Below are 22,446 nucleotides of genomic sequence, written 5' to 3'. Positions count from 1 at the left end.
AAACTGGTTCCCCGAGACGATGATAAGTAGATGGCAGTGCGATCGACCCAGGTGCTAATTTTGTTATGAAAGTAATGCGGCTTTGTTAGTTTTTGGAATATATTGTGTAGATTTGTTTCTCTAGAAAGGCGGTAAGTGAATTGACGGAAATAGTTATATTTGTGGAGTGATTTGCAGTCACGAAATGGCATTAATTTGGAAAGAAAAGTAAAATAAATTAAAAAATAGAAAGCATGCGTAACACAAGAAGAAACATCGCAATGTGATTCCGGACGTCAGGTCTTGGACTGTGTATTAGAGTTTATTTTTCTATGTTATTAGAATATAAATAGTATCCTGAGAGATATTTCATACCGAGGCGACAAACCACAAATGTCGCTTGAAAGCGAGCAGTCGGAAATCAATGCAGCCTTTCGAACCGTGGGGACAAAAGCTCCGACTGCACCGTTTCCTCAAGGAGATTTTACACCAAAGCGACACGCGACAAACGATACGAGGATTTCACACCAAAGCGACACGGGTCATTCGGTCCAAGGCAACTTTCATACCGAAGTGACACATGTTGCTTGGAAAGGAACCAATCAAGAGCAACATTTCACATCGTAGCGGCATGACGGGAAGCACAGGCCAGCGTTCGGTTGGTGAAATCCTCAAGCGATAAGTGTCGCGCGTCGCTTGTCGCTTTGGTGCGCAATCTCACTAAATCAAGACACTCATTGCATCGCGTATGGGCGAACAACAAACCACGGCAACATGTTGCAAGCTATTGAGGAAATGGCCCAGTTTGAGCGACGCAGAAGCGACAAAGCGACACGTGTTGCTTATCGTGTCGCCTAGATCTGTTGTTGTAATGTGCGGTTTATCGTGTCGCCTATCTGTTGTTCGAAAGCAACGCTTGCTAATAGACTGAAGGCACCATGTCGCTTGTCACTTAGTTGGGAACTCCCCCTGTAGCGCGTCGCTTCGGTCTGAGCACCCTTCCTTTAAGGAGCTTTCCGACCGAAGTAACAAGTAGCACGCGAATACGCCATATGAACGTGTCGTTTGCTGTTTGGATCCTCATGTGCAATGAATGCTATTTTACAGTCTGAAAGTGTGTGTCACTAGTGTGACAGTGTGAACATCCCGTGTCGCTTGTCCCATTGGTTTGAAAGTTGCCTTACACTCATGTCGATGGCACTAAGAAAGTTTTGTGGGATTCGCCTTGTCGTTTCATGCAATCATCATTATCATCATCGCCGCGATTAGTTTAAAGGGGAAGAAAAGAGACAGTAAATATCAAAAATACAAATGCTTCAGTGTGTATATATTTAAAAGAAATGATGATGGTGATAATAATAATGAACCTAATTCATACACAAAAATTTAGTTGCCAAGAACATTCCACGCATATTTTTTCTCCCGTATTAGGCTATTAACGAAAGTATGACGATAACAGGACGTGGTCGACTGTCTAGAATGTTTGTTAATATCTTCGCGACCACTGTACCAAATATCATAGCAATTATCACATTCATAGAAATGCTTCACGTAAAAGAATCAGACGTTGCAGCGAAAACTCCATTTACTTTCAAACCAATAGGACAAGCGACACGGGATGTTCACACTGTCACACTAGTGAACACCAAGCACCGGGGTCAACACCAGCGCCTCTAGCGGATCATTTTCGAGTGGAACCAGCCAGAGAGCGCAGAAGCATGCCGTTTTCCACACTACGTTATTCTAGGCGCTCTACTTGTAGTATTGTGGGCTTGACGAGCACCACCAGTGCTGTGTTCACGCAGTGTTGGAATCCCATTCCATTCGAGATCGTGTGGCGGAGTGGACACAGCCCACACATCATCGTAAATCGGGGATTTTTTTTTTTTTTTTTTTTTTTTTGGAAAGGGACATTTTTATGGTATCTTCGACCACACTGTTGTTCCGAGCATGCCAGGCGCAAGAGAGAAGGGGTGGAAGGAGGGGAGCAACTGAGAGCGAAACGCGTGTTTTAAACAATGTCTTGCATTGCCTTTGCTTAGTGCAGCAGCTTGGTCATTTAGAACCCGGATTTTAGGCAAAATGCCTATTCGTTTCCAACGCTCATAGACAAAAAAATTGAACACAAAAGTACACCGATCCGAAGGTTCTTACACCGATCCGAAGGTTCTTAACATTCTGAACAATACTTTATGTTGCTTTTTTGTTGCCTATTTCACCTTAACGCTGCCTTTTTCAAACATTTTTACCTCTTTTGCCTCTTTCCGACAAACCATTATGTTGCCTTTTTCTTGCCTATTTCACCTTACGCTGCCTTTTTCAAACATTTTTGCCTTTTTTTTTACCTCTTTTGTCATTCCGACAAGGCATTTTTTATAAATTATATTTCTGTTTGACACGTCCTTTCCCATTTAACTAATATGTATTGTTATTAATTACCTTTTCTCTTGTACAAATGTTTATTGTTCTTTAATCTTAATTTCTGCAATTTACCTATCACTGATAATGTCAGGATAGTGACTAACCTGTATATACTTATCTTGTAATGGCTGTTACCATGGCAATTGCGAGTGTGTTTTGTCTTGACTTTGAAGTTCGGGCTCGGTTTTTGAATAGAGTGATCAAGTTGAATTATAAGAAGTTTAGTTTCTTTGAGTGAAATGGATTATATGTTAGGCATATAAGTATTTAGTTTGCAAAGAAATAAAATAGACTTCCTTTTTCTTAGTGCAAACTTAACTTTGATTTTTATTTGACGAACTAACAGAGAGAAATTACCCCATGCCCTGAGAGGCATCACGCGAATGCTTTCGAGTCTTTCATATGAACTTATTATTTGCTCTTTTAATTAAATCATGTTCTTTTGACTAAAGAACGTCTCATCTACTTCTATTTGATTTCGTATTTCAATAACCCTTGTTATTCAAATTATTATTTGTAAATACATTTTTAAAGATTTAAGAAGAATTTAAGTCCTTCTCTTCAATTTTAATGCCTCTTCTTCAATTTTCACTGCCTCTTTCTGAAACTTTACTGCCTTTTTTTCGACATACACTGCCTTTTTTTAAATTTTTCGTTGACTTTTTGCCTGCCATTTTTAATACTTTTCAGTGCCTGAACATACGGGCTCCAGTCATAATAAACTGCCTTTACGGCGCTGTAGTCGATCGACGCGGGTAGGGGGATCGTTGATCAGTCAGCTGTTTTCATTGTGTGCCAGTTCATGCGTTGGAAGAATTGTTACACTGTCAAAAGCTCGTTCCTGTTTCAGTGCATATTGTTTGATTTCATGAAGAAAGGGAAAACTCTACACAGCGAAAGCATATACGTAATATTTAACGTTGTTGAATATTTGGAGGGAAGTTAGCTACAAAGCGCGCAGCTACTGCAGTAATAAAACGGACACAGCGGAAGGGGAAAACATCTGAAATGCAAAGCAGGGCAGTGTGGACTGAGTGAATACTGTTATTTTCTTTCATGCTTTATTATTCTCTCGATTTCGCGTGATTTTGTTATTTTGGTCACTCTGTCATTAGAAATAAACAACTGCTAGATAGATTACAACTTATTTTTTACATGTTGTCTTTGGATCGGCTACCTTGCTTGCAGTAGCGGCTTCAGATAAAATTTTCATCCGGGCGAGGTGTTGCCCCCTCTTTCCCACCCTGGTGCTTCTACTATCCACCTTGCTCCAATGTAAATCTTGGTCATGGTAGGATATTTACGGTTTTCATGACGAGAAATAATAGCCTTATTTCATAAATATTTTGAGTGTTACTGTTAAAGAACATGTTTATTGTATGTGTTATTTAATACATACATAATGACATCAAAGTAACGGTAGGGTAAGTGGGGGAAAATGGGCACGTGGGGAATATGGGTACACGTAAGGTTTTAACGTCACAGCACCAGCTGTGTGTGTTAAAAAAAAACATCTACTGCACGTTGGCAACATCAGTGGAGACCAAGTTGTTGTCTGTGTTGGTTGTCACGTCGCAGCTGAAGACAAGGAAGATTGCGTGCCTATTCAAAGGTAAGTGTTTTTCCAATTATAGTCAAAAATGCACGTGATGTTATTTTAGAGTAGTTGGAGTTAAGATCTGAGCAGAGCATAACGTAAAATAGCGGGAAACTGACATAGCAACAACGAAACTACAACAAAGGAGCATGCAATGCAAATGACATCACGGAGTGCCCCGCGTTGTGAATGCAGTAGTACAAACTTACGTAAAATGTTGCAAGTTGTGGAAATATGAGTACAGCAAGTCGGGGTAAAATGGGCATAGGAATTCTGATAAGGGGAAGATGGGCATTTCATAAACAAATAATTCAGAGACATGGTATATATTTCCAAACCTCAGAAATCTCATTACGCTGTAAAGAAAAACTGCATCCTAAGATATTTTGCTGCTTATAGTATAGATTCTGTGTGAATCGTTTGAATTGAAAATTTAAAACATCTACAATCATTGTACTGTGGACTGCTAACGGAAGTGTATAGAAATGCTATCTCGCTCGCGGTAAGCAGGTTGGTATCAAACATACGTACCATAGATAATTGTAGTCCTCCTTTGCTGATTCTTCATCCTAGTGACCTCCTGGGATAGATATTTTCTTGCCCTTTCTAAGAGTTGTGATACATTCATCCACGTATCGTGTCCCTTGGTTTTGTATGTTAGTCATTGTTTCATTCTTGCATTCCAGATGCCACGAACGTACAGACGGACGTCCAATAGGCAAACCTGGCAAGCAGAGCAAATGGAGAACACATGATGAAAGATCCTTATGGCAAGACGACACAGCCTTGTTCAACCAAGAGGATAGAACTACACCGGCTCAACCAATTCCAAGCGGAAGTTCTCAAGTGGTCGTGGAACAGTCTGTCAACAGTCCATCCTGCTCAGGATCTCAGAGGTGTGAATCTACAGTTCCTGGATCGCTCAATGACGCTGCTTCTCCTACATCTTCACATGAAGTAAGATCAAAGGGTGCAAACACGCTTGCACGCACAAGATATTCACCTCGGAAACTTGTGCGCACATTGTCACCAATTCCAGTTCTTTACAAGCCACCTGTGACCCGAAGAAGGCAACCAAGAGAAGCAAGGGAGCTTACCTCATCAGAAACTATTTCTGCAGTCAAAAAGAAGCGTCTCACTCATGTGTCTGCACGATCTATGGAAAGTTCAGGTACTATACCATCTACAGTTGCATCTAGCGGCGAAGATAGCGAGTGCCGTATATGAAAGGGTTGGTATCATTGAGACTATGAAGGTGAAGAGTGGATACGTTGTGAACACTGTTCCGTGTGGTATCATAATAATTGCGCTGGCATAGAGGAGGAGGAAATATATATATAATCTGCCCTGCTTGTCATGGGTAAAGGGCTAGTTGAGACATGCAAGTTAATTTTATGATATGTATCGTATTGAAGAATCATTCAGTGTTATATCGTGACTTGTCTTTAGTGTATATTTTGTAATATTTACTTATAAATATATAAACTCATCATGCTCATATTCCCCAACAGTGTGCTCATATTCCCCAACAGTGTGCTCATATTACCCCCCCCCCCCTCTTTTCGGGGTAAAATGGGTTTTGTAGCCGTTTTGTTTTTTTATCGTTTCTCATTTGCATGAAAAGAATTCCGCTCATGTGTACTACTATGTATTGCGGCAAGACTGTTCTAAATTTTGCAATATGTATTTTTTCTGTATTTCAATACATCTCTGAAATATTTTAAATTTTGTCTTAAGCTGGTCATATTCCCCCCACTTAACCTAATCACTTAGCTTAAATTCCTACATGATTTTGCAATATGCTTATTAAGTATAACTTCAATTAATTCTTTATCAATAAATCCAACTCTTTTTAAAAACAAATAGCCACACGCCCGGTGGAGGCACATAGTGGTTGGGATCACACATTAAACTGTAGGTCGTGCCTGCTTTTCTATGCGTGGATCTAAAAAATAAATTCAAACAACTAAATAGCCAAGGCTGAAGTGCACACCCATAGAGCCAGACCACCAGCCGCCGCCGAAACAGTGGTCGGCCTCTTTTAGATTTAAATGTCAGCCGTATTAAGCGAAGTCAACAACAACATTTAAACGCCTACACCAATTTTTCGACAGGGAAATAATAGAACACTGGACCTGAGTGTCGTAGGAAGTTCCGTTTTAGATCTGACTCATTTTCACTTCATATATACTGGCCATTGCACGGCCGTAGACAGGAAACATTTTCGGGGGGGCTTTACTCATGATTGTTCCCATGGTGGTCGCAAGAAATTTGAATAATATAAATAATATCAATAGTGATTATTCATTAATAATAATAATTAAAATTTCATAATAAATAACTAATTGTTTCCAAACGTATTATTATTATTATTGCTGTCCTCATTTCCTTGAGACTTTTCTACTCTATCCATCAGAAGTGTGAATATGCAGCACAACTGTTGTTTTTTTATTCTTGTGTGTCATGCAGTGTATACTGAAATGCACAGTTATTATATTTTGTTATTAAATTTTACGAATACCTCAAGAAAAAGCATTAAAAGTAAGAGAGAGAAATTTTAGTCATAAAGATTATATTGTTTGACTATTCATATAAAACTTTTGGATTAAATGGTAAAACGTAACAGGTGCCTGTAATGTAACCTCAATTTATCGATCTAACGTGGTTTTTCTTTGGTAATTCTGTTCGAATACTAACTAACTGGACTTTATTTCCGTTATTAACAATAAAACTAACAAACGTTCTGCTATTTTGTAGCTTGCAATAAACGATGTCATTTCGGGGGGGGGAGTCTATAAACCAGTTCGATCCCACTTTCCGACGCTCATATTGTCCCTATATTTACCAAACAGCATTATATACAACCACTATGCACTATACAAGTGTGTGCTTTATAGGACCGCATATAAGTTAAATGTACGTATGTAGCATGGGCGCCGACTTGTCAAAATTATTGGGGGGGGGCTCTGATCACTGAAATAAATTAATGAATGACTCACTCTCGCCCTTTTTTAAGTTTTGGCCTCAGTGTTCGGAATCTCATAAAGCTAGGGGTGTGCGGGATCCCGAAAAGTCGGAACCGGGATCGGGAAAAAAATTTCCCGTCCCGATCCCGACTTCGGGAAATGATTTCCCGACTTTTCGGGATCTCCAGCAGTCGGGAAATACCGAATGCTCATTTTAAAATGTAGTTATTTCTCGACGTTTTCTGCATTGTCAATTTCTGGAACTTATCGTAAATTGTTAGTTTTTAATCCAGAAATCACTTAAAGTGAAAATGACGTGTAGAATTCGAGATTTTCAGAGCTTCGGGAAATTTCGAACATTTCCCGTCCCGAAAATTTCCCGACTTAGTCCGGAAATTGAAAATTTTTCCCGTCCCGATCCCGTCCCTAACACCCCTAATAAAAGCCCATGAATTCCTCAAAAATATCAAAATTTTTATTCACAGTTCGAATGCAGAATATTAATTGTCCACGGATAGATATGTCGCAATTTTCGTCAACCATAACAGCAAAATATTCCCGACTTTTAATATCTGCCACCACGGAGCGCGAAACAGATCTCCCTAATATATCAATTATCTCGTTCTGAATGTCATGTGAGAGTCATTTGTAGCCCGAACGTCCCATCCACTACCTTAGTCAGGGACGTAGCTAGGTTGATCAGTTCGGGGGGGCCAAATCTAAAATTTGTTCCTATGCAAATATTACCAGACAGTAAAGTTAAACAACTCTGTGTGATGCACACACCCCCACACACATATATATGTTTATATGTACATTATAATACATTATAATATTGCTACATATATAGTGCATTGGTATATAAAACTACTACGAAGTGTATATAATATATATGTGAATACTGGAGGTCAAATAAACATTAGAGTTCAAGAATTTTCAGGAAGCAAATCAATTTATGGAAGTACTACTATTAAACTATTACTTTACAGTTTTCTTAATGTATTTTACTTTCTGCCTGTCTCAATGACAACTTCTTCTTTTTTATCGAAACTACTGTGGAAGTGCTAAGCTGATTTCTTGACATCTGATAAATTATTCTGTGCAGGATTTTTCCTATTTAGCTATTCTGGAGAATCCTCCTGTGGATTGCATTATTGTCTGTCAAGATATTTGATATTAAGTTTCCGGAAAGACAAAACTACTACATTTATTTTCAACACAGCTACAAATGCAACCATCATGAGGATTCTTCCAAACCTACAGGTGAAAGGGCCTCGCCGATGGTGTAGTGGTAAGGTCGTCGCCTTGTAATCAAGGGGTTCCGGGTTCGATATCCGGTGGAGATAATGGCACAGTGGTTCGGATCCCACTTTAAACTGTAGGTCCAGTCCTGATTAGCCTTTCTGTGCATAAAGTGAAGACAACAAATCAAACAAACGAACCTACAGATGAAATCTTATACATATTCATTTTTCAGAATTTACGAAATCTGCTTAGCACTTTCAGAGGAGAGATGTTTTTGAAAATTCCTCTCTGCTGAGACATGCAAAAATCAGTACAACGATTCATTCTTTCAAGCAAGCAATAACAATTTTACTTTCACGAGTCATCATGTAAGTAAACTGCTACATTTTCTTCGTCCTCTTGCATCTGCCCCTCCTCCCTCCCCCAAAGCCCTCCTGCCTCCTCACTCAAGTTATTCCTTGCTCGAGGGCACCGAGGTCATTGGACCGTTCTGGTACTTGGCACCCTGGATAGAAGCAAAATCTAGCAGAATGAACAAAATGAATCGGAAACAAAGATTTACTGGGGAAGGGAAAATTTAACCATATTTGCGTATTGCCTTTCAGAAACTGTGCTCTCAAACAGCAGGGGTACAACCCAGGGATAAGTCTTCTCTACCATTTGATTGTCATTTCCTTCCCTTTATCTTCTCCATCTTTCCCTTGTTCCCTTAAAGCAAGAAAGACCGCTCCTTGCAACTTGTCAGGTTCGACAGGTGACGACTGTCCTCTCGCAGGAATATTTTATGACAGGCAGTTCAGAGAGTATTTGGGACGCATTGCCGCCTTTGGTTGTCCGCAACCTTCGCGCCAACATTTGTTGAACAAGCTTGTTGTATTGTATCCATTCAAGCTTTGTGCTGGTCTTAGGACCGCCTTGTGCCTTGTCAAGACGTTGCTTTCCTGAAGATAGAAGATAGCGTTTTATTCGTATTTCTGGGCCTCCTCGATGGCGCAGTGGTAGCGTCGTTGCCTTGTAATTAAGGGGTCCCGGGTTCGATACCCGGTGGAGGCACATAGTGGTTCGGACCCCACTTTAAACTGTAGGTCCAGTCCCCATTAGCCTTACTGTGCATAAAGTGGACTTAAAACAATAACTCAATCAATCAATCGTATTTCTGGCTGCGAATTTAGGCAGGGACGTAATGATAACAATAATACGACGTTACAAAATCATATTAATAATAGTAATAATGATGACGCCTTTAACATTGAAATTAATTTCAAATTTAAATTCCAGCAGTATTCCAGCGCAAGCAGCACTTTACATTACGCGAGTGATTTGTAACTCTCCTCCAGACACAAACGTACGCAGGATTTTCTTTCGGAGGGGAGGTGGAGAGAGACAATATAAAATATTTGGTAATTACCACTTTTGGGATTCCTTTTTAAAGTTGTTCAAAGAGAGAAATGGTATCTAGGGTCATTTTAGGGGGTGTGGGGGTTGCACTTACCAATTTGTTTTTTCCCCGAGTTCTTTACAGATTTCATTTCAAAATTTTGTTTTTCTCAAAGTTTCGGGAGAGTTGTAGCCTCATCAGCTCCCCCATGTGTTCACCAATGCCTCGAGATGTAATAGGAAAAATAGGACGCGTGCCACTTTTCTTTCGAAAATTATGCACCTCTAAACTTGCACCCTGCATTATCGCAAAACGACGTTGGTGGTTTGTACAAGTGTCATGAAGACACTGACTTAGGTATTTTCACACTTTGTTTATTTCTGTCTCAGTTCGTGTTATCAGTAGGGAGCGCGTTTATAATAGCCACAAACCATGCTAAATAGACAGGTAAATTGGCGCCAAAAATGACAACTTCAAAAAGCCCAAAAGTAGGTAGTAAATATCAACTTGTTATTACCTTTCTTTTCAGTTCATTTGTGAGTTTTCCTTCATTAATTGCCATTTACTTTTATTCTATGTATATTTTATTTTTCAAATTTTGTACCGCTTTTTTGTTACTTTTAGTTAATCGCAATGTTGACGATTATGAATGACAATTAATGAAGGAAAACTCGCAACCGGCCATCACAATTATATGTAATATGCAGAATATTATTAGCGACTCAAATATTCTGGTTTTTCTTGTTGTTTTTTAACATTCTCAAGAATAAATTCACATTTTTGCTTTATATTGCATATTTCTTATAACGACACGTTCACCACGGCGGGCCTCCCAGGTGTGGTTTACCACGTTCCCTTATAACCAAAGTGTGCCAGGTTCAAGTCCCGATGGAGGCACATTACACAATGGGTCGGAGTCCAATTAACATTATAAATCCAGTTCCAATTAATATATTTGAGCATAAAATGGACTTTAAACTATTTTTGATTACGATGACAAGTTATTGTAATAATGAAAGAAAATAATATCTCCTTCAGGATTCAAACCTAGGACTCAGTTTTACAGAAATTGTAATCTCTAGGCCAGTGGTTCCCAAAGTGTGCGCCGCGGCGCCCTGGTAGGCTTACGGGGCCGCCGCGTGATGTTCCAATATTTTCAATGAAATTCAGTCATCGATATGATTGTTCCAAATACATGTTCTTATTTTGTACTTGTTGCATAAAAAATGTTTCTGAATTTTAAATATGTTTATTTTTTAACTTAAGGCAAGCAACGTAAGCACACTAACAGAGCGTTACAAGTGTTAGATAGGGCCTCCCCGGTGGCGTAGTGTTAGAGTTCGCCACCTTGTAATTAAGGGGTCCCGGGTTCGTTACCCGGTGGAGTCACATAGTGGTTCCGATCCCACTTTAAACTGTAGGTCCAGTCCCAATTAGCCTTACTATGCATGGACTTAAAACATCAATTCAGTCAATCAAAGCAAGTACTAGATAGGCCTACATTCATGACGTAGGCGCTGTGGAAAAATCTTGAAACACGAAGGGTGCCGTGAAACGAAAATGTTTGGGAACCCCTGCTCTAGACAGTGGAGATAGCTTTGTTCCTTCGTTCGTCAGTGCTGTATATATTTTTTAAAACAATGCAAATATAGGTAAAAATTATTTCTCCGTTCTGCGAGGTATCGGTAGACCGTTAACATCTGCTAGCAATGCCAACAATCTCGGCTTCCACTCTCTCCGACATTCATTCTAAACCATGGCATTACTTATTTAATTTATTCCAGTGTTCGTGGCGGAGTGGTAAGCGTAAAGGGCTACGAAATCAGAGATCCCATGTTCAAACCTCCACCAGCCATTGGTGACTCATTCTGTTTGTCTATGCTCCCATCACTTTTCCATCCGTCCATCATTCCTCAATCCACATCGACTTGTCGTAAAAATTAACCTACGAGATAGGAAAAAAGGTAAAATAGTCAAAATGGAAACCTATTGAATTTTAGCCGCCTCAGTGGCTGAGCACGTTAGCTCCCGAATTACGATTTTGTCCCCAAATGTTCTATGTCCTCTTCATGCACAAATAGGAGGCCAATCGGGACTGGACGTACAGTTTAAAGTTTGATCAGAACCACTATGTGCGTCCACTAGATATCGAACCAAGGATATATATGGAATTATATGGTGACGACATTACCACTACGCGATGTCCTCCCCTGGACAGGCAGGCGTGTCTTTTGTTACTGTCCATTCATTAATTTCTTGTATCACCGTTACATATCTTTGACGAAAATCAAAGTACATTCAGTGTTCGAATTAAAATGGGGGTGTGAGTTTTTAACCCTTTCATGCATGAATTTACTTGAAACTTGAATTTATATATGGAAAAATATATGTGATAGTGTGTGTATACAAATGACTATTCAAAGTGATAAATTTATTTTTTTCACATATTGAATACAGAATACAGTTAAAATGTATTGCCACCTCATATGAGGTTTCCATGCAAAATGGGTTAAAATCTCAATGTATATATGGAAAAAATATATGTGATACAGTGCGTATACAAATGACTATTCAAAGTGATAAATTTATTTTTTTCACATATTGAATACAGAATACAGTTAAAATTTATTGTCACCTCATATGACGTTTCCATGCAAAATGGGTTCAACATCAAAGTTTTACTCATCACTTTGTATGATAATTCCCAAAGCACTCAGGACACAAATGAACATTACAACATCCACAAAGATATCTTGTTTTTCTCTTGCACACATTATATTTGCCAGCAAGTGCAAACTTTCCTTCTGTCTTTTTGGGAAAATGATGTCCTCCATCATATCCTAGTGCTTCTGTAACACGCTGAGTATTTCTCTTCTTTGTTGTTTCCTGTGGTGTACTGGGCCTGCCTCTTTTTCTGTGCATGTTGTCTGCATCCCCAGCATAAATCAGTGATGATGCAATGAAGCTTTTGAATTCCAAGAGATCCATATTTCTTTGTTGATCAAATTTCCATAACAACCAAGCATTGACGACATCCACATTTAGCATGTGATGAAAAATGCGCATGTACCATCTTTTATTCTTCAATGTGTGAGGATATGATGCAACAAGGAAGTCCATAAGGTCTACTCCTCCCACATGCTTATTATATAGCTGTATTGCAAAAGGTCTTGGTATTTCAATGTTACTATTTGTTGCTTTGCTCCCACGTTTGGCAGAATCTTGTGGCTCTATGCCAGCAAATGAAGAAACAACACGAACCATATTTGTCATTCCACTTGGTTACTGTTATGGTTTCTCTAGATGTAGTTACACACATTGATCCCCTGCTCATTTTTTTCATTTCCTTGTTTGACAAAAGTTTTACTTCAGCTCCTTGAAGTCTGTTTGACCTGCATGTACCAATCACATATATGCCTTGCTTTCCTAACTCCAAGACTAATGCCACCGACGTAAAGATATTGTCAAAATATACCTTGTGATTTCGCCCTATTATGTCATGACACAGACGGAGAACGACGTCCCCTGTAACGTCAAATTCACTAGAATTTTCTCTTCCTGCAACAGAACCTTGATAGACTTCAAGCAATATACATATCCGGACACTCCTGCTCTTGCCCACACTTTGAATCCCCACTTTCGAGGTTTTGATTTTATATATTGCTTCAATGATGACCGTCCCTTGAATGGAATCATCATCTCATCTACGGAATGAGATTCTTCTGGAGTCCGAGCTTTGTGGAAAGTTTCGTGTAATTTGTCATTTACAGGTTTGATTTTTGTAAGACGATCAGTATTGTCTCCGGATACTTCATTATTATCCGAAAAATGCAGAAATCTTTTTATTTCTTCGAATCTGTAGATTGACATGCGATCAGCTACCATAGATAAACCAAGTCCTGAGTCTGAAGACCAGTGCTGTTTAATTCTGGCGTATTTGATATAAGTCATAACAAAATTTATGCCAATAAATTGTTTCAGTTCACTCAAAGTTAGATTGAAATTTTCTTTTCCTTTCTGTGTGGCATATAAATTGCTCTGATACACAATGTCACATAACAATTCATCTGGAACTAAAGCAGTAAAGTAATCAAATGGAGTATCACCCTGAACACTAGTTGTTACTGGTGCGGGAAATGGGGGAGGGATACTTGCATGAGAATTTTCCTTCATACTATACCATACTGTATCACGTTTTGGAGGCTTCTTTTTAGACACCGTAACATTTTTCCCATTGCTAGCTTCTCTTTCATCATTTGACGGGGAATTGTTGATCATTTGTAATAATTCATTGGAGTTGCTTTCATCACTACTTGATACTTCAGATTCAGGATGAAAGGTCTTGTCAAGGTCACTGTCATCAGTTTCGAACCAATCTTCAGATCCTGAAGGATAGTCAAGTAGCATTTGGATGTCCTTCGAAGTTATCAGCTTTTTTGGCATTTTGAAAACTGAAATATACAAAGAAAAAGCAAATTAATACTGCAATTATCTAAAAACAAGGAAATACTGAAAACAAATGTATATCATTCTATAGATTGTCATGAAAAATGCAAAAAAGTAACAAGAGAAAAATATTGTAACTATGTTTTATAACCTGTTCTAAACAAATAAATTTTTTATTTATATATTTAGGTGCTAAGTTGTGTAAAAACATTATATACAATGATAAGCTCTTTACTATGCAATCATATTCATACCACATCCCTATTTCGCCTTTCAAGCTGTGATGTTGCTACCTAGAGAAAGTTGCATTTTTGGGTGGTAGGATTTGAAGCGAAATACAAAAATTCACTGTATTACTTCGTATTTTCTCCAATTTGTGGGAGGGGGTAATGACCCCCCTCCTCTACATCCAACCATGAGGCTACCATAACATAACGGGAAATCTAATGTAATTCAATTTACAACTGAGCACACAAAGTTCTTTTTATTTTCAAAGATGTTATTGTCACGCCAAAATAAATTTCACAGCATGTGCAAAACACACTTCGGAAAATTCCTTCCTATGCTCAGAAAAACCCCAGATGCATGGAAACCTCATATGAGGTTACAACATTTATTACAATAAAAAGTACTTTTTCTTGAATATGGGGAAAACATAAGAATTGAATGCTAATCTAGGATTAATTCCACCCATAAAATCATTTTCTTACCTTTTGATCGTCCTTATATCACCTACAACCAGCTTCAGCAACTGCAGCACATGACGCCTACGCATAAACAAAGACTCACCAGCTTGACCTTGGAGAACACAAGAAAGAAGCAGCACCAGCCATCTAGCGACGAACCATGAAAGGTTTAAAAAACCTCACCTGAGGCTTATATGCATCTATGGATGCAATAGTTTCAAAAATACACTAATGGACATATTTTTAATAAATTATTTAAAATACAGCCTCATATGAGGTTGCTATGCATGAAAGGGTTAATTTAACTCCTGACCATGTAAAGAATTTACCCTCATATCTATATTCTAGATCATATTTTGCCATTGCTCAGAATTTGACGCAATCATTTCTTTCAATTTCAAGTAAATGTTACATTAATATCAACATATATATTGTCAGTTTCTGAACTAAATTTTACATTAAAATTAATACTGTTGTTGGTTTGCAAATTACAATATATATTTAATGAGAAAATATTTCCTGATTAATTTGCCTTCCTCTAAGAAAAATAATTCTGATATTAAATAAAAGTCCGCTGAGACGAGATCAGTGATTACTGAAACCTTGTACACTAATTGGAAAATTTGTGTTATTTACTTTGAACCCAAGAAATTTATATAAATCAGTCCGTATGCTTTAGATACGGGATTCTTGAAACCCCTCCCCTAGAGAAATTTCTGCCCAACGCAGTTGGCTTTCTATCAGGTACAATTCTCAAAATTAGAATAGGGAAGCTGTGAAATTTTTCCCTCACCATTTTTTCAATTTGAACACTGGATACAGACATACACATATTTCATTTTTTAAATTTAATCTACGAACATACACACACACACACACACACACACACACATATATATATATATATATATATATATAATTGTTTTACAAAACTGATTGGTACTCACTTTGTAATTCGCCCACAGTTCCATGCATTTTAGATGGTATGACGTTCCTTTGTGTTCCTTGATTTTTTCACATGCTTTCTTCCAGTTGCGCATCCCTATTTTCCTGAAATTTGGTTCTGCATATCCTGAATCTGTGCCAAATTTACGGCATAGAAAACAAAAGCATGCGTCAAGTTCCACACTATATTCTAGCCACGGCGCAGATGCAAACCAGTATTTTTGAAATGACCGCTTTCGCTTTCCGAACGTAGTATTTGGATAGTTTTGCAAAAGTGGTTGCCTAGGATTATCTACCCCAAGATCAGTAATTGTTTTCACATTAGTACATTCACTTGTTTTGTCTAACTTTGGAACGTCAGAACTTGGACCAACACCCTCTTCATTGCCGTCATCTTCCACATGTTTTGAGATAGTTTTAAAATATCCGGTTTTGATAAATTTATCCATTCAAGATGGAAATGCACAACAACGCTAGAACTCTTCCCACACACGAACAAATACACAGTGACCGTAGGAACCCGATAGCAGACCTTCCTCGCAAGCAAGAACACAAAGCTAATCTGTGGCTCTGAAGCTGAAGCATAGAGCAATTTTAAATCTCAGAACAATGTCAGTACTGGAGAACTCTCTCCATAGCCTATGTCGCTCGACCACCTACTGTTGACCGCTCGGCCACGGCGGAGTCTTTGATTCCATCTGTATTGGAAGGGTCATTTGCAACAAAAGGGTCGGGTCTCTGGTTTCCAGGAACTTAGGGCAAGGGTAATAACCTCTAAGCAGGCAGATTTTATGACCTTGGATATAATCTGGTAAGCAAGGAAAGGGTGGAATTTTGCTGTCCTACATTTGCTTCCGAAGATTTTTTTTCAGAACAGTGTTTCCAACTCTGCTACAAATTTACCAGAAAATAATATGTAGTATTAATTTAGGATAATTTTTAATCGATCAAAATTTTGTTTGCGGGGGCCAGAGTTACAACTGCCGGGGCCAAAGCCCCCCCAGGCCCCCCCTAACGACGTCCCTGACCTTAGTTCATGCACATCGTATTTTGAAACTCTTTTTAGTAAATATTTTAACAATACTCAAAATTACATACTTAGTATATAGTAATAAGTCATGTGTTTTGCTGTCTCTGGTCATAGCCTCCCCAAAGTTGATGGTTTAGCGGTCTCAGCCCCCCAAAGTTGATGGTCTAGAAAATTTTAAATGTGTATTTAAAGTTAAGTTCATGTGGCACAATTCAGAGTAAACTTTACAAGAGAAGCAAAATAATACATTAGATCCTCTTAAGCAAAATTATTTGGGGGGCTCTGCCTCCACATCGTTAATATTGGGGGGCTCGAGACCCCCCCCCCCAGCCCCATGGAGTCGGCGCCTATGGTATGTACTATATCGACCGCTGGGTAAAGGGTAGTGAATGTAATGCGCTACAAAGCTCATATCCTAGGTTTGAACTCTTATAAAGGGGAATTTAAACCCCTATCGAACAACGAATTCAAAAGTTAGAATGGAAATTTTGAGACAATCACAACATAAGGGAATTTTCAGTCTGATCCAGGAACAGCACTGGAAAGAGGACAGCAGAAGTGAAATGAAGGGGTCGCGGGTGGGCTGCGATTCTGAGAATTAAACCAGTTTCGCTCAAATTTCAGAATTCAAAATGTTTGAAAATTGTAGCTCCATCGTTTCAGAATTGTCTCTGTTGTATTTTTGTGAAATTGCGAATAATTTTTTGTAAATGTGTTACAAATTTTAGTTTCTGAACTCCCATTAATCCAACATGCCAGAAGTTTCGGGGGGAGGTTTCAACCCTAACCTCCCCCTCTAAATACGGCCATGGGATTGGTAATGTGAACTTGTTTCATTTAGCTTGTCTAGTATTCGAAGGTGTCGAACTTTGGAGCACTCATAATATGTGTGACCCAATGTTCGACATAGGGGTTAATAAACTCAAAAATTTGAACGCATACACAAGCACATTATCTTGAAGTAATTGTGAAAATAATCAAAATAATAATTAACTGTCAAATAAGTTACACGTACCTTTAATAAAATTGACAAGGAAACCGAGAAAACAAATCAAAACAAAATTTGGGACGACACTCTCCTTCTTGCAGTGTTGCAAAACATTTTCTGGTATTGCTAGGCTTGCACATTGCCTTGTTTCTTCACTTTTAATAATAATAATAATAAAATCGTCTTTATGTGTCGAATACTGGTTCGTGGTTCAACACTGGGCCATTTACTTTAGCAATGTTACAAATACTATTCTCTCGAAACAAATAGTAATGGAAGATATTCAGGCTGCGTCCGAAAGGTGCGAAGTACAGGCTTGAAGTATAGTCTTCACGGAAGTGAGATCATCTGTCTTGTACCTTTCGGATACGGCCTCAATTTTACGTCAGCGGTGCAAGGCATGATTGGAAATCTGTCGAAAACAGCATGTATTCCTCAAGTCGAGAACACCCGTATGTGTGTGCGTCAGAATGGAGTCCATTAGTGGTGACGTCACAGCAGACGACGCGCTGGGACTGAGTCTTCGCAACGAGAGAACTTGTTTTCTTCCTATCCATTTCAATGCTATTTTCCCTCATAATAATTATTAACATTTCGGTAACCACCAAACGTCTCTAATTCCCTTATTTTCGTATTTTTCACATTGATACTTACATATTCTGCATTCGTAAGGATTCTTCTATTTCGCGTTTCGTTTTTTGCAGGCAAATAATCTCAATTTTCGAAATATGGAGTATTTTTATTTTCTTCGCTTTTGCTTGCGTTACACGCGATATGGCGGAGAAATCTTGACTAGCGTAGTCCATGATCAGTGGTTATGCAGTGTTGCGACCTTCTTCATAGCAAAATATCTAGGTACTAGTATGGAGAATACGTAAGTATGAATGTGGAAAATACGAAAATAAGGGAATTAGAGACGTTTGGTGGTTACTGAAATTTTAATGATATGGATAACAACATAGGCCTTTAGCCTAAAAATAAACTTCAGTCTGCTGACGTCAGAACGCAAGGTAGCAAGAGTGTTGTGCGATAAGTGATTGAAATAAAACAAAGCAACTGAAACCATTGGCGCGTGGATAGGTTAGTAGGGCCACGCAAAGGTTTCAATAGTGAAAAATATAGCCCCACGAACCATTGGCGCGTGGATAGGTTAGTAGGGCCACGCAAAGGTTTCAATAGTGAAAAAGATAGCCCCACGAACCATTGGCGCGTGGATAGGTTAGTAGGGCCACGCAAAGGTTTCAATAGTTAAAAATATAGCCCCACGAACCATTGGCGCGTGGATAGGTTAGTAGGGCCACGCAAAGGTTTCAATAGTGAAAAAGATAGCCCCACGAACCATTGGCGCGTGGATAGGTTAGTAGGGCCACGCAAAGGTATCAATAGTGAAAAAGATAGCCCCACGAACCATTGGCGCTAGTCCCACGAACCATTGGCGCGTGGATAGGTTAGTAGGGCCACGCAAAGGTTTCAATAGTTAAAAATATAGCCCCACGAACCATTGGCGCGTGGATAGGTTAGTAGGGCCACGCAAAGGTTTCAATAGTGAAAAAGATAGCCCCACGAACCATTACCGCGTGGATAGGTTAGTAGGGCCACGCAAAGGTTTCAATAGTTAAAAATATAGCCCCACGAACGATTGGCGCGTGGATAGGTTAGTAGGGCCACGCAAAGGTTTCAATAGTGAAAAAGATAGCCCCATGAACCATTCACAGATAGCCCCACGAACCATTCACGGATAGCCCCACGAACCATACATAAATAGCCCACGAACCATTCATAAATAGCCTTAGAGATACTGGGTGAAAGGGGGGGGGGGTTATCACCCCCATCAAGTTACAAAACCGCGCGTTTGGAAACACTGACCGGTTGTTACGTCATGAGACGCTCGCAAATATTTGGTTCACGTAGTAGACGGACATCAAGGGAACAGCTTTCATGCATCGGAGCGACATTAATGTCGAAAATTACATGATTTATCGGCAAAAAAAATTCAACGAGTTGAAAGCAAACTTCCAAAACCTTCCTAAAGTATAAATAAACGCATTTCGGTAAGTAATTTCTCCTGTAAAATTGAAAAAAGACGTTTTGGGGAAACGTAAATTTTACCGTTTAGACTCAGGTCCCAGCGCGTCGTCTGCTGTGACGTCACACTATTAGACTCCATAAGGAGCATGTTTCTGGCAACTATGTTCACCTAACTGCATATTACAATTTATCCCCAAATGAACATCTCGCCAAACCTCACAGATAGAGAGAGAGAATAAGTAACACAATTTCATACTTTATATATTAATTGATTTAGTTTATTTGTATTCTATTATGTCTATGATTAACGTGTTAAAGTAACTTCCGTTTTCTCACAACGACTTATCTTTCTATTATTATACTGCACTGTAGTGTATTTTGCATGACAATTGACAACTACAAACACCAACAGTCAACACGTTGTAACCTGTGTTGTAACTACGCGTGATTATTTTTAAGAGATCTAAAAGAAGCAGGATATAATGGCGTCGCCTTGTCAGCACTTTTGAAGAACCCAACGAAGAAAATTATATATGTACTTAAAAACTATATTGTGAGAGAAAATATTATATTATAAAATTATGAAATGGTAAAATTATGAAATTATGAAATTGTAAAATTATAAAATGTAAAACAAATGTAACTGGTGCATAGCAGCAAAGCTACAACCAAATATACATTTATAAAAATAAAATAAAAACACGTTTTATGACCACGCGTTTATTTAGGGCTTTTGTAGCGAATTAATGTTTCCACAAAAAATGAGTGAGAAACAGAAAAAGAAGGCGAATACTTTGTATTCGTATTTTACTAAAATAATCTGCTCTTATAGATGGGGAGTCAGAAGACAAGACAGCAATCGTACAATGACAAAAGTTGTAACAGCTTTTTGAATTTATGTGGTGCAGAAATGAGCTCGAATTATGCATCATTATCCAGTGAACGTGATGAACATTACGAGGTAACTTTTAAATTGAAATACTTTCTTTCGTCATTAAGAAAAAGAATAAAAATATGTTTTCATGAAATTTCCTTTTTTTTTTTTACCTTCAAACGCGTTTATTTCCTAATTATTTACATTTGTACTTACCTGTTATGCATAGCCCACACCCTATACGCCTTCATGACGTGGTGCTATGCACAGGAGAACACTTTACCTTTTTATCTGTTATGCATAGCGAAACCTTTTTGGTACTTGTCTGATAAGGCCCGAACACCTCTCACTCGGGTATTTCCTTAATTTTAGCATTGATACTTACATATTCTGCATTGCGGAAGATTCTTTAAGGTGAAGTTATGCCTTTTTCCATAAAATAGTGCCAACTTTTCATATTACAAGTCATTATTTGTCTTCCTTGTTATGCTTGAGTAACACACTATGGCGTGCAGTCGTGCTTGTGTTTTGTCGATTCGGAGTGGGTATGCAGTGTTTCAACCTTCTTAACCGAAAAATACCTACTTTCGTGTGTATTATGTCATCATAAACCATTGACGGATAGCCCCAAAAACCATTCACAATAGCCCCAAAGACCATTCACGATAGCCCCAAAAACCATCCACGATAGCCCCACGGGTAACATTATAGTATAAGGGAAACGGATTTCTTCAAATTTACAGGAGAAAGTACTTAGGGAAATCATTTTCTGTAGCGTTGTGGAAGTTCGTGAATGTAGTTTTGATCCATTTTAATGCGAAAACATGTCGTTTTCTGCGAAAATCTCTGTCCAACATGCTGTTTCCCGGTAAGAGTCTAGTATGTCCTTTTCACAAGGAATACGTGTCATATATCGTTGGAAAGGTTATTGTATAAGGAATTCAACAAACTAAATCCCAAGGCGAGGAAAAATTTCCTGGAGGAGAAAATCGAGATAAACCTATGTTGTCCGGATATGCGTGATTGAACGTACTGAGAACATTTTTCGATGATCAAGCACATATTTAGGGGTGAAATGAGTGCTAATGGAACCTAACCTAACCTCGTAGGCATACCTAGTTCCCGTGAATGGTTAGTGACAGAAAGTGTAAAAAGAAAAACTTACTTACCCTACGAGATGCCGGAGCGCCGGCAGTCTTCTAGCACGGTTTTGTAAACTGGCAAGAAGGAGTACGCAAGAAGGACGTAAACTAGACTCTAGCCCTGTTTCCTTGAACCAGTACGCTATCGCCTGCCATAATGTGTTACAGAATCGAAATAACAAGTAACAGTAAGTACTTGGAAATGTAAGAAATAGACATTATCTTAGTTAGAAATACATTATTTCACCTTAGGAAATGTTCCACATTCCAAAATAGTACATTCCAAAATAGTACATTAGCAATGTAAAAAAGTGTGAAATATATGATTTATAGATGTTTCCCTTATACTATAATAGTACCGCCCCACGAACCATTGACGGATAGCCCCAAAAACCATTCACGATAGCCCCATGGACCATTTCCGGCAAGGTTAGGTTAGGTAAGCATAGTTAAAAAAAAATAATTAAAAAAAAATCTCGTAAAAAAAAGGCACGTTTGGAAACAGTGCCGAGACCGGGTGACTTTCAACGCTCGAGCCATCTGCACGTACATAATGGAAACAAAGGCCTAATGTTACAGAAGATGCAAGTTCCTTACGTAAAAGCTGATTATTTATTGTTCTGCAGCATTCTATGGTGAAGTTTTTAGTTTCCGCGAAAGAACCTCGACAATGATACAGAAAGTGATTTCAGTAAGTAGTTTCTCCTGTAAATTTGAAGAA

The 22,446-nt window shown here is 38.6% G+C and overlaps 1 protein-coding gene across 5 annotated transcripts in view; it reads left to right on the top strand.

Annotated features, from left to right (window-relative positions):
* The window catches only part of LOC145991986 (putative caffeoyl-CoA O-methyltransferase 1), an 82,897-nt gene that overhangs the window by 33,107 nt on the left and 27,344 nt on the right, over positions 1-22,446 (top strand). The window contains exon 1 of one of the 5 annotated variants that reach the window (XM_083128987.1): positions 20,228-20,262. The exons of 3 other annotated variants lie outside the window; for them this stretch is intronic. In XM_083128987.1, the coding sequence (XP_082985113.1) occupies positions 20,243-20,262 (20 nt within the window). In that variant the 5' untranslated portion in view covers positions 20,228-20,242. Of the gene's footprint in view, positions 1-20,227; positions 20,263-20,427; positions 20,671-22,446 lie in introns of those variants that run through there. One more of the 5 variants, XM_083128434.1, reaches the window with a different exon arrangement.

The sequence above is a fragment of the Lepisma saccharinum genome, chromosome 1 (assembly GCF_977018435.1).
Source record: "Lepisma saccharinum chromosome 1, izLepSacc3.1, whole genome shotgun sequence".
Lineage (NCBI taxonomy): Eukaryota > Metazoa > Arthropoda > Insecta > Zygentoma > Lepismatidae > Lepisma > Lepisma saccharinum.
This window is presented reverse-complemented; position numbering and strand designations above follow the sequence as displayed.